The 13,763-nt window shown below is 39.3% G+C and overlaps 1 protein-coding gene across 14 annotated transcripts in view; it reads right to left on the bottom strand.

Moving 5' to 3' along the window:
* The window catches only part of ABI2 (abl interactor 2), a 62,210-nt gene that overhangs the window by 27,503 nt on the left and 20,944 nt on the right, over positions 1–13,763 (bottom strand). For 11 of the 14 annotated variants that reach the window (XM_082056485.1, XM_082056492.1, XM_082056497.1 and 8 more), the window contains exons 2-3: positions 8,903–9,070; positions 185–361 (exon numbers count right to left, since the gene is read on the bottom strand). In XM_082056485.1, coding sequence (XP_081912611.1) covers positions 185–361; positions 8,903–9,070 — 345 coding nt within the window. The remainder of the gene's footprint in view (positions 1–184; positions 362–8,902; positions 9,071–13,763) is intronic. The other 3 variants (XM_082056487.1, XM_082056488.1, XM_082056489.1) reach the window with 1 other exon arrangement.

Below are 13,763 nucleotides of genomic sequence, written 5' to 3'. Positions count from 1 at the left end.
GGTTTGCAAGGTTTAGAAACACCGGGATAAGGAAACAGAAATGGGCAAGGACTCCTCTTATGTTTATAGACACACTGGCCAGGTAAGAAGAAACTGGTATAGTACCATGAAAAGCAGCAGGTTATTTTGAAAATACACAAAGACAATGTATTTGCAGTTTGGCTGTTTTAACAATATCACCTACCTTCACTCCATGTCCAATATCATCTAGAATTGTATAATCAATAGGTTTCCTGATGTAGCGAACTGGTCGCTCCAAGTTAGCTGGTGCAATGATTTTGTGAGTTCTTGAGGTGTTTTTGTTTGTAGTCAAGATACCAATTTCTCTTCTAGCAACTTTCTCTTTGTGAATGTCCACCGTCTACAAAAGACGCAGTGTATTTACTAACAGTGCTATGCATTTGAATACAGAGTCAGTATAAAAAAAATTGTATCAGTTCCAATGTTTCAAAGATCTCTGTGTACTCTGCTAAACATATCACTACATATATTTGATTACACCGTCTTTGTTCAATTTACTGTTGAACTTGACATCTCTAAACCCACACTAATAGCTACGGGTTCTTCAGGTTTTCTGCTATTCTCATTCTTTACAGTTCAGCAAAATTCCTTCTCCTTTGCATTCCTACTAGTTCCCATTAATTTACTGACACTGTTTTATAATATTCCTTAAATTATCCCTTTCAATTTTACAGTTGCTCTCTAAGCTTGTCTTTGAAGTATTCTCCAACTACATGAAGTGGTAAGGATACCTTCCCAAACCCTAACTTTTATGGCCTGAAAACTGAACAGCTAGCAGGTTTTCTTACACTGTAAACTGGTTTGCTAAACTAGGACTTATATGATAGAATAAAATTTCATTCGGACAAACCAACAAGGTGTTTCAGTCATTACAAATCACTCATCGCAAGTAATCATTACATTTTAGAAGGTGCTTAGTCCTACTTTATCCACAGTGAAGCCAATGGTTAAACCCAGAGCCTCTACTTTGAATGTCTAAGGCCAACACTGAAAATTCCTCCCTCCACATATTACAAGTATCACAGGAGAACCTCCAGTGTAAGACAAAGCCCTACTGAAAACTCATTGCCTAAAACCACATACTTGAATCTTATTTGGTAACAAGAGTAGAAAAAAAGCTACCAAAAAGTCTACTTCCCCCTTTCAGGGGGGAAAAAAAATACATAGAGATATATATATCTAATCATAGTGCATGCAGTTTCTTGCATCATTTGAAACAAAAATAATTCCTTGCTCACAGAGCAGTTTTCCTTATAGGAAATTTGCCACAGTGAACAAAGCTTTTAGATGTAAGCTGAAAAAAAAAGTAAGAAAACAGTCAGAATCACCACCATTAGTATTTCTAAACATCCATAGGATTTCTTGTTAGCACTTCAGTGATTATGAACGGTACCAGAAACACTTTTCACAGTTAGAAGACAGGCTCTATGGCAAATAAGGAATAGGTACAAATGAGAACTCCTTTTCATAACACACTTTTAAAAATTGTAGTTTTCTTTGGGTAGGGATTGGGGCAGTGCGGCTGGTTACACTGTTAACCAAACAAACAAGAAAAAACCCTACTTCTAAGAAGCCATACCTTCACGTTCTTTTCAGAGAAGAATTTCCAGAAATACCAGGGCTATTATGTGGAAGCTCAAATTACTATCTATAAAGATTACCTAGTATTTCCCAGCAACATATTTTCAAGATCTTTCAACTTTGCTGAAATTAAGCACTTAATACAGCTTTGTTGTGTACATTTCTGCCACCTCTAGTACCACCTGCCTAGAACTGTAAGGTTTCTACCAAAGCTGCACAACTATTTCTTAAAACAAAGCAACAGAAAAATAGATTAGTCAAGGTCAAAATATGTTGGCAACCCCCACTTTGGAAACCTTCAGTTTTCTGAGCAATTATTTGAAATTTAATAGGAGTAGTTAAACTATCTAGGACACGTCTGCCATCACCCTCACAAAAACCCACTTGGATTTGCTCAATATATGAACTCTACAGAAATTTGTAGTTCATACAAGCTTAACAGATTTTCATTTCTACGACTATTTAACAACGAAATGACTTTCCAACCAAATTTGCTGAAGTCCTTCCTGAAGCTCCCTGTGATGACCAGGTTATATACTATCCCCCAATACAATAGTGCAGATCAAATCTTCACGGCTCTTACGATAGTATTGATTGTACAAATATCAGTGCAAACAGAGCACACGAACACTTTCCAGGCCAGAGAACCAAGAGTGTACCATTCTGCATCAGGGTCATGATCAGTATTTTATCTTCCATCACAGGTTTCTATCCCTTCTGTGTGTCAGACCTTTGCTTTTGCAGCATACTGGAAAAAGCAGCTTTGGAACAAGCAGCAGTCGTATCAAAGAGATCGTCTACAGAATCCTCACCTCGTGAGGAGGAGTTAGAAAGCACATACTTTCTTGATAAGCTAACAGCATGCGACTGCGACAGCTTGGAGGACAGCCTCATGTTTAATAGTACTGCAGCATTATCTCAGACTTCATCTGTGATCTAGACAAGTCGTTAGAGACCTGCAGAAATATTAAACTGTTCTTTGCATGCCCTTTGTCTCACAGACCTCTGATACCATTTCCTAGAATGTGAAACAAAGCTCAGCTGCCCCAGCAGCTGCTCCTCCAAACCCTATGCTATACTGCACGATGTCTCACAGGTACTGAATTACAGAATCACAGAATGTCAGGGATTGGAAGGGACCTCAAAAGCTCATCCAGTCCAATCCCCCCGCCGGAGCACGAACACGCAGATGAGGTTACACACAAAGGCATCCAGGTGGGTTTTGAATGTCTCCAGAGTAGGAGACTCCACAACCCCCCTGGGCAGCCTGGTCCAGTGTTCTGTCACCCTTACTGAGAAGAAGTTTCTCCTCAAATTTAAGTGGAACCTCTTGTGTTCCAGTTTGAACCCATTACCCCTTGTCCTATCACTGGTTGTCACCGAGAAGAGCCTGGCTCCATCCTCCTGACACTCACCCCTTACATATTTATAAACATTAATGAGGTCACCCCTCAGTCTCATCTTCTCCAGCTCCAGAGCCCCAGCTCCCTCAGCCTTTCCTCACACGGGAGATGCTCCACTCCCTTCAGTATCTTTGTTGCCCTGCGCTGGACTCTCTCCTGCAGTTCCCTGTCCTGCTGGAACTGAAGGGCCACAACTGGACACAATATTCCAGGTGTGGTCTCCCCAGGGCAGAGCAGAGGGGCAGGAGAACCTCTCTGACCTACTGACCACCCCCTTCTAATCCACCCCAGGTACCATTGACTTCCTGGCCACAAGGGCCCAGTGCTGGCTCATGGTCATCCTGCTGTCCACCAGGACCCCCAGGTCCCTTTCCCCTGCGCTGCTCTCTAATAGGTCATTCCCCAACTTATACTGGAACCTGGGGTTGTTCCTGCCCAGATGACAGACTCTGCACTTGCCCTTGTTATATTTCATTAAATTTCTCCCCGCCCAACTCTCCAGCCTGTCCAGGCCTCTGGATAGCAGCACAGCCTCTGCCCTGTCAGACACTCCTCCCAGCTTGGTGTCATCAGCAAACTTGCTGACAGTCACTCTATTCCCTCATCCAAATCATTGATGAATATATTGAATAATACAGGCCCCAGCACTGACCCCTGAGGCACTGCACTAGATACAGGCCTCAACTGGACTCTGCCCATTGACCACGACTCTCTGGCTTCTTCCCTTCAGCCAGTTCACAGTCCACCTCACTACCCGATCATCCAGACTGCACTCCCTCAGTTTAGCTGTGAGGATGCTGTGGGAGACTGTGTCAAATGCCTCACTCAAGTCAAGGTAGACCACGTCCACCGGTCTGCCATCATCCATCCATCTTGTTATGTCCTCATAAAAGTCAATGTGGTTGGTCAAGTACGACTTCCCCTTGGTGAAGCCATGTTGACTGCCCCTAATGACCCTCTTATCCCTGAGATGCCTTGAGATGGCACCAAGGAGAAGTCGTTCCATCAGTTTCCCAGGGATGGAGATGAGGCTGACCGGTCTATAGTTACTGGGGTCCTCCTTCTTGCCCTTTTTGAAGACTGCAGTGACATTTGCTTTCCTCCAGTCCTCAGGCACCTCTCCCATTTCCCAAGACTTGGCAAAGATGATGGAGATTGGCCCGGCAATGACCTCAGCCAGCTCCCTCAGCACCCGCGGGTGCATCCCATCCGGATCCATGGATCTATGGATGTCCAGATTGCCTAATTGCTCCCTAACCCAGTCCTCATCAACCCAGGCAAACTCCTCCATTGTCCTGCCTTCCTCTGGGTCCTCAGCGGTACGGGGCTCCTCAGGACAGCCTCCGGCAGAGTAGACAGAGACAAAGAAGGCAATTAGTAACTCTGCCTTCTCTGTATCTTCTGTCACCAGGGCACCCACCTGGTTCATCAGTGGGCCTAAATTGCCTCTGATATTAGTTTTATCTGCCACATATTGGAAAAAGTTCTTCCTGTTGTCCTTTGAAACATCAAAGCCTTACAGGTCTGGATCTGGTCATTCAGAACCAGTTAATGCCTTGGACGCTACGCTCTCAGTGCCTAATTTCAACCCACAAATTAGAAGGAAAGTAATGAGTGCAATGTTGGGAAGATGATTTCTTCTCTCTGCATTTCAAGTGCTTGACCTCTGCAAATTTAAATATGTTATTTTAGTATTTACTTATGCAATTATTAATATCCATAAATTCTATGTGAGTGCAGATATTTAATGTGCATGTGACTGTAGTGACAGTATCTTGGCACTGTGGATATTTGTTTCCATGAATGAAAAGCGTGTTTTTTAAATTATTTTAATTATTATTAATTATTCATAGGAGTTGTGAGTCCAACCAGTTTCCTTAAGGATTATGGTGATCAGTGAGGCTCAACTACATGAACAAACAATGAAATGCATAAAAACTTATTAAAACCTAAGTTCATCTAATGGGAATTCTCTTGCATGATGATTCATAAGAGCATAAAAGGAGCACCTAATCTGGTACATACTCTTAAAATAGTATTGAAAAGCATTTCGCTTTTTCAAAAATTTCATTTTCTTGCTTAGTAGACTACTGGAGTCATTAGATCTTAAGACACCTCAGTAGATCTTAAGACACCTATAAAGCAGCAAAAAGTAACATTTGAGGTATTTGACTAGTTAAGGAAGGAACAAAGATTAACATGCTATTAAAGAAAATGAAAACTTCCTCAAGACACAGGTAATTACTGCAGATGGGATACACTGTGCCCATCTTTAACTTAAACCACTCTTTTCTAACAAGGACTTTCAGACTCCCGACAACATCATTACGCACTTTTTTTTCACCCCATAGCTCCATGAACTTTGGCAAAAGCTTTTAAATAACAGTTTGTTAGAGGTCAGGCTCATTACTGTCATCTTTTCATACATTTTCCAAGCCATCTACAATAAGGCAAGGGCTAACTTAAGGTGGGGGGGCGGGGGGGGGGGAAGTGTAAACAGCTGCATTTTTGCCTTTTCTTTTTCTATTAGGAATTTTCTGGCCATTTGGAAACATCAAGTTTCCATACTGAATTCAATAAAAACAGCCTCCAGTTGTGTAAAGATTAAAATAGAAAAACCATTAAATAATTTCTGGGATTCCAAAGGTAACACTATTTACCACCTAAAAGTCACTGAACTCAGAGTTTTGCGAAACAGCCTCTTCTATCTGCAACTGAAATTTCTTGAAGTATTAAGTTAGCACTTGTTAAGTTAGCACTTGATGTATTAAGTTAGTTTGAACATCTAAACTGTAATGACATTTCAGAAATAAAAGTCTCCAGCAGCTTTGATTTCTTCGTCTTCTCAAAACATTCTAATTTAAAGTTATCAGTCTGTTATTGTCAGTCTGTTAGTGTGGGTTTCTACAATTCAGTTTAAAAAAAAAATTATTAAAACCTGAAAATCTGCCAGATTGATTTAAAGAATTTGGACATTAACCACATTTTGCAGTGCTTGCTAACCTGTAAAATTAACACATTTTTTTTAACAAGTATAAATATTTATAAAGATGAACTGTATTTAGGATTTAAATTGTCTGCCAAATATGAAACCCTGTATAACATGTAGTTCTGGACAAGGTTCAAGAAGGCAAATAAGAATGGATTCATCAGCTTTTAGAACAAATCAAAGTAATTCCAAATTTAATAACTTGCATAAAAATAGTTTCAATAGTAACGATTTCCTTATTGAGGATCTATATATAATCTGAGAAACCACAAATGATTATCAGCTTCCTTTTCAGCTCTTTGATTAAGTTGGCATTTAGAAGGAAACATAGAAAGTCATATAAGTTGGCATTCTATCAGTGAACAGAGAACTAGAATGTTTTACCTTCTAATCATGTCTCTTCTAGTCTGAACTACACTTGAACAAAAAAAGCACTTTTGAAAAAAAATTTCTTACTAAGAGCCAAATGATTTTGCTCCCTTCTTTGGAGAATATGTGGAATTCCAAATCAGAATTAAAAGCAGGATTACACACCCAGGTATCATAATTTGCATTAGTGTTTCCTAACATAAATATCAATAGCAGTGAGCAGATTGTAATTACCGCCTGTTATCTGTTCTACATTCCTGACATCATTTCAGTTCAGACTGACTGACAGGATAGTTTGGCAATGAGGTGTTATACCATGAGGCATTTTAAGTGGTACGAGAAAGAGTCCACTAAACTTTACAGCCAATGTAAAAAAGACTGAAACATACAAAAAAAAGACCAAGGATGTCTTCTCATGTTAGGCTTGTTCCAGAATCAGAATCAAATTTCCTGAAAACAAATTATTTATTACACAGAAAATGTGACAAAAGAAATTTATTTTTTAGAGAAAAATAACTACCAAAATCAAGACAAATGAAACAGCTACAACACTGGTATCATAGGATGAAGCCATTTCTGAATATATTAAATTCAACTTAATAAAGTTCCTTAGATCAACACACTTCGTGTATGTAAAAGCCAAAATTCAAACACAGTCTTCTCCTCTGATACAATTTCTTCCCTGAGGATTTGGAAGGGATCCTACCAAAAATCCCAACCATGAAGGAGAAAATGAAAAACAACAACAAAAAACTCCTCAATTTTCAATTTTACAGCAATATTAAAAGAAAAACCCCACAACTTTTTCTTGGTTGGTCAAGGGCAGCCTATGAATTTTGGTGGATACATCTTCATTAGGTGTTGGGCACTGGTGATTTAGTGCTCTATTTTAACTAACTAGACATTTTGTATAAATGCCAAAGACACTAACCTAGCACCTCAGCTTCTCAGAAGCAAAATATTTAAAATGCTACGGCTCTTTCCCCAAAAGTTCCTTTGCAGAAACTGTGCGACAAAATTAACTTTTCACACCTATGAAACGTAAACTTCAGTAAACCCTGAATATTTTTATTCATATACTGTCTTTTGTGTCAGGCTTTTACATAATTGAAATAGTTGTCAGCTGGCACTAGCCTGTCTAGAAGCACATGGATACACACACAAGCGCACACACAGCCCCATATACACACACAGAGCACATATACACACACACACAGCACATACACATGCACACACAGAGTAATTTGTGATATTTTCTGGGAAAAAAAGGAATTGACTTTTCCATAGAGTATCAAGAAGCATATAATGGAAGAAATCAAACTTTTCATCTTATTTTTGAGGATGCAGTTGCATGAGCTGACTGAGGCAACCTAACAGCATACTACTAGCAAAAGGGAAGTCATCCCCAGCCCTTCCTTGTCACCTGCTCTGGGATTCATCTGACCCCTCCATGAACCAATTCTGGTCACTAAACTGGCATAAAATCATTCACTTATTTTGCTGGTTCAGGCCTCTACTAGCTTAGCAATCCTTTCAGCACCAGCAAGTTAAAATATCAGCTCAATCTGCTTATTTCCTACCTTATATGGCTCCTACTTCCAAATGTCTTTCTAAACACCACAGTATTATTTATTTTAATTCATGATGTTACCTCATGGAGATCAAGAAACCCTAGCAGCCAAAATGCATTGGTCAAATAAGACACAAAATACTCAGTAGGGATGCCAAAAAACTCTCTAGTAACAAAAAACAAAACAAAAAACCACCACCAAACAGAAAGCACTACCTCATTGCTCTCAATTTCACTTTTAATCCATCATTAGCATGTAAGCCTCCAATAAATCTCTCATCTATCCTCAGCCCACTCTGGCAGTCAAAATTCTCTCATCAGTGGGTTCCTGATATCAGTAGCTTAGTTTACTGCTGCCCAGAAAAACTGCAAACAACAGCAGGTGTTCTGTAGTCATACACAAACTTGAATCATTAATTTTGCCTTCTGTTCATGTCATTGCAAACTACTTTTTATTAAGAAAACCCAGGAGCAAACTATTCCTGTCATCTATGCTTTTGTCATCAGGTACCAGTATTACAGTGACAGGAAAAGTAAAAATATGACAACTATTGTTTTCTGCCATCCATTTGATACTTCTTTTTAATTTTAAGCACCTGTAGCAAATAAATACCAAGTACAGTGAGTCACCTAATGGGAGCTAGAAAGCTTAATATGTCCCTTAACATAATATTCTGATTTTTCCATTAGCAATTTTTCTGTGCTTTTCATTTATGCAGAATGGACCCCTCTCCAAACAATGAACTGGCCAAGAATACATTTAATCTCTTATCCTGTGCAAAATGTTCACACTAACACAGATACACAGTCACATAATGAGACCAATTCTCAGAATTAGTATGAGAAGAAATGTATCCTTCTGTTTTAAATGTGACTATTATTCACAAAATGTTCAGGTGAGAGTTTTCCTTGCTGTGTAAATTCAAGAACAAAGAGAAAAAAAAAATAAAATCAGGAAAAAAGTCTCACTTGTGAAATATGGTTGATTGAAGATTCCATGCGTCGAAGCTGGGATGCCTGGATATCCAGCATCTGGAGAACATTGTTGGCCAAAGTGTTGATCAGATAGGCTACACTTGCTAACGACTGCGTTGTGTAGGCTTTGGTTTCTTCCAGGGCTCGCTGCTTATCTGCTGACTAAAAGCAGAAATAAATGTTAGACTGTTCCTCCTTTCCATTCATTCCCCAAAAGACACTAACTCTGTATTTTAAGAGTTTCTACTTTTCTAAAGGAATTAAGCTACCACACAACGTGTTCATCTTTTCTGGAAATACTTACCATGAAGTGCAACTTTTTATATTGTATTTTAGCACTAAACTTGAGATACTTACTGTTTAGGTCTTCTAAACTTTGTACTTCAATTTGATCTCATAACAGCCTGCAAGGATCTGCTAAATACCAGATTCCTCGTGTCTCCCAGTTTTTTAGACCTCATTATTGCCACAAATGGTCATTCACAGTGAATGAACTACAATTACCCCCTTAAAATGACAGCTGATTTAAAATGTGAGAGGAATAATTTTTTAAAAGTCCATATTTTTAAATATGTTTTGTGCTTTTTCACATTGTCAGTATTTTATTCTATGTAGAATTAGTATGATCCATTTTTGTACTAGTAGAGCACCTAAAATATTTAGGCTATCAAGCCATAATATATCCATTAGAAGTTTAAAAACTTACATACATTACAAACAACACCAAAAATAATAAGCTATGATTCCAGTTGACAGGATCTCATGTTTCTTCTTTAATAATATTCAACACCACTAAGATACAATTCAGTACAAAGAATACAGATTAAAACACTTGTAAAACATACAACTAAGATGCTAAGAAATTTTCCAGTTTCCAAGGCTTTGGAATACACTGAATTTCACTTTTAGGTGATCATTTGCCACCTCACAGGTTGAGGGTCGTGTTTCTAAAGCAACAGTTGACAAACGTTCTCTACTCTCATCTGCTATTACAATACTACAGTTCATAACGTTATTTCATGTATATATTATTCACAAAATAAGCAGCTTAAGGACTCCCAAATGAAGGAATACAGAGCTCTTTGCTTCCACTCTCACACTGCTGGCTTCTAAATGCACTATTTCTTTCCCTCTTCCTACTCATAACCTCAGCTCAGTCTGCAAATATCACTGCAGCAGTCATACATACCACAGGACACTTCCACAGCTATTCAAACCATTTCTGAATGGCAATAACAAAAATGACCAGAAGCTTGTCTGTTTTGCTCTGCAGCTGCTGACAAAGTCTATTTATAGGAGCAGAAACTGCTGATTTACATGAGCACACTGTACATCCAGAATAGCTGAGTAGAAGCCAGCAAACACAATTTTTGTCATTAACAGCCAAAGTGAGAATGAAAGGAAAACAATCTATCATTTTAGAAATTATATGTCTCTGCTACGGTTTTACTGCTTAAAGAAGCACAAATATGGGTAAGTGTTCAAAGTTAGTCTTTACACTGATGTAACCTAATAGCTAAATTCAAGTTCAAGTCACCCCCATTCATACCAGTTCAACAAGGAACAGGTTTCTCAATGTTCAAACACGTTAAAAAATTCATATAACAATCCTATAAATACATTTGAAACTCTCATTAGCACAAAACCCCTTTTGATTGAGAGGTCAAGTTTGTGTATCTGGATGACAACCTGAACAACCATGATTTGCTCTGTGTCCCTTTATACAGAGCCCCAAATTCTCTGAAGCAAACTCCACTCATACTTGGCACAGCAAAATTAGTTTGAACTTTCTCCCTGTATACTAAAAGTTGCAGAATGTGTTCAATTTTCAAATTAAAATGACTATTTGAATCTACTGTTGTCAAGCCACTTGGCAACAACAACAACAAAAATTAATGACAGCATTTTAGAACAATCAAATTTACCCTAAAAATTTTCAAGAGATGAAAACCTGGGTCTCACAGAGCAACTAGGAAAAACAGTCTAGAATAGTTATAGCAATTCTAAAGTTCCCCTGTGGAGATATAATAATAAACATTAAAATTTAACTTGAAATGGGCTTGGCACAAAATGTAACTTTTCACTATGGAAAGTAGATTTCCCAAGATATTATCTTATCATGTGGTCCTACGTAATGAGTTCCCCATGCACACTCCTGATAGACATCAAATGATACTGCTTACAACTGCTGCCATGCTCAAACCTAGCAACGGATTTAGACAACTAAATGGTACACTGATAACGATGTAACTATGGAACTGAAGGGATTTCTGCAAATAAGATCATGATTTCAAGTTAATCAGTAAACCAAATTCAGACATAAACCTCATCAGACTAAGATGTGATACTCTGATCTTCAGAACACCGAAATATTGGCCAATATGCTTCATATCTGACTGTAAGGCAGGCAAAAAGTTATTTCAATATCCACGCCTATCAAAATTCTCAAGTGAAAGATAAAAATACTAATATGACCCTAATCAAACTGAGAGTACAGTAGGTTCATTTACAGATGGAATACTGTTTCTATGGAGAATACTGAAAACAAGAGAAACGTGTTCTGCTATGTTCATTCTCAAAAAAGGACAACTTGCTACCATGAATACTCAGGGATATTAATCAGATCCCTAGAAGCCCTTCAGTTCTCAGAAACGTTACAGTCAGCATGATCAAGAACTGGTAGCAAGTGTGTTTTCAGTGCAATGACCTCAATTAAATGGCATGAAACAGACCATTGAATATCTCTTAGTTTTAAAGTTTTGAAATATCTAGCACCCACATACATAAAATTCTGCATGCCTATGAAAAAAATGGGCAGCATAATATCTACACACACACCACTCACAGGGAAGCAATGCTTCCACCTGTTAGATCAGCTTTATCCGTACTTTTCTAAAAATTAGATTTAAGACATCAAAGCCACTGTTTGACAAATAAGTCTTTTACAACACTGCCAACATCGGCAGCCTCTCATTCCTAATCCTAACACATCCACTCAGTTGTGACAGTACTGGATTTTCAGGGCCACATGGTGGACTGAGTACCTAATCTAGTTTACAAATAACCTAAGAAACAAATGGTCATGTTAAACTTCAGTCAATTCCACTATCTTCCCTGCCATGCAAACTTGCAAACACCTGCACTAGCAAAACAAAGTAGATGGCACAAAAGAAGAGCAGATCATGCTTGCTGAATTATGGTAGGAGCAACTAATCATATTATGGAGACTCAGGTTCCAGTTTCAGCAGCAGTACCTGCGGGAGTAGAGGTCCCCGAACTGATCACTCCCTTTGCTGTAGTGAACTAGACCAGGAGGCAAGTCCCAGATGAAAATGATCTATTCCATAAACCAAATTATGAGTTTTCCCTCATCCAAACCACTGCATGGCCACTAAAACACAGGGAAGCACACAATCAAGAATAAGGAGGGAAGAACTATAAGAGTTGTTCTGTTCGCTAAAGAAAAGGAACAAGTAATGGAAAGTAGACATCATTGCAGTTCTGTCAGCCTCCCCCTACCTACAACTTCTTTATTTTTTACAACACCTCTGCACAGTGTCCCATGTATTTCCCTCAATTTTTTTCCTCTAACTTTGTTAAGACTGCTGCTGCATCTCCACCTCTTAAACTTCCACCTTCAACTTTTCAAACCATATTAAGAAGATACTTGAGCATCACAGCTGGATCATCTTCACAGCCTTAAAAAGATAAAATGTTTGAACCATTGATGTCTTCTGTGCCCACGGTATCCAATTTCCATGCAGCAGCTTAGCATCTATTCTGTTTATCATTTTTCTCCACACAATGTACACATCGGGTGGTCCACGCTGAGTCACAAAGCAGCATCTTTTCTCCTGCTCTCAGCAGCAGGTGAGAGCACCATTTTACCTCACAGCAGAGAGTTCATCTGATGCTCCTGCCAGGCACATATGGGGCGAGGATGGTGTTGGCTGCTCCTCTGCTGCAGCGGGAAATGGTCCCCACGCTTCCAGACATGGCAGCAGCCACTGCTCTGCCTGGCTCCCCCTGGAGAACGTTTGCCATTTGCAGGAAGCACTCACTACTGAAACAGTTGGTTTGCCTCCTCCAGGAAACAAAACGAAACTATAGACTAGATAGAAATATTGCACAGGGAGGATCCAGTCTGAGAGCTAGTCATACTACACAGACTAGTGACTGGTATATACAAAACTGGGCTTTTAGATATAAGGAGAATATCAAACTCATTCAAGTCAGCTACTAATGCAGAGACTTCAAGTTCAGTCAGAAAAGGCATGTGTTGGACACAAGGTGCACTAGTGTGTGCTTGCTATCAGACACTGCAGAAATATTAAGTTTCCACTTCCCCGTGACAAAAAAGCCTTACATAGATCAGGAGTGATGATATACATGTTCACCTGAAAATATTTCTCATTTTTATATTAGATTCACAGAATCACAGAATGGCAGGGACTGGAAGGGACCTCGAAAGCTCATCCAGTCCAATCCCCCCGCCGGAGCAGGAACACCCAGATGAGGTTACACAGGAAGGCGTCCAGGCGGGTTTTGAATGTCTCCAGAGTAGGAGACTCCACAACCCCCCTGGGCAGCCTGAGCCAGTGTTCTGTCACCCTTACTGAGAAGTTTCTTAAATTTAAGTGGAACCTTTTGTGTTCCAGTTTGAATCTATTACCCCTTGTCCTATCATTGGTTGTCACTGAGAAGAGCCTGGCTCCATACTCCTGACACTCACCCTTTATAAATCTGTAATCATTAATGAGGTCACCCCTCAGTCCCCTCCAGGCTAAAGAGCCCCAGCTCCCTCAGCCTTTCCTCACACGGGAGATGCTTTCCCACCTATCACTGTTTGGACTGG

The sequence above is a fragment of the Streptopelia decaocto genome (genome assembly GCF_964273445.1).
Source record: "Streptopelia decaocto genome assembly, chromosome: 6".
Taxonomy (NCBI): Eukaryota; Metazoa; Chordata; class Aves; order Columbiformes; family Columbidae; genus Streptopelia; species Streptopelia decaocto.
This window is presented reverse-complemented; position numbering and strand designations above follow the sequence as displayed.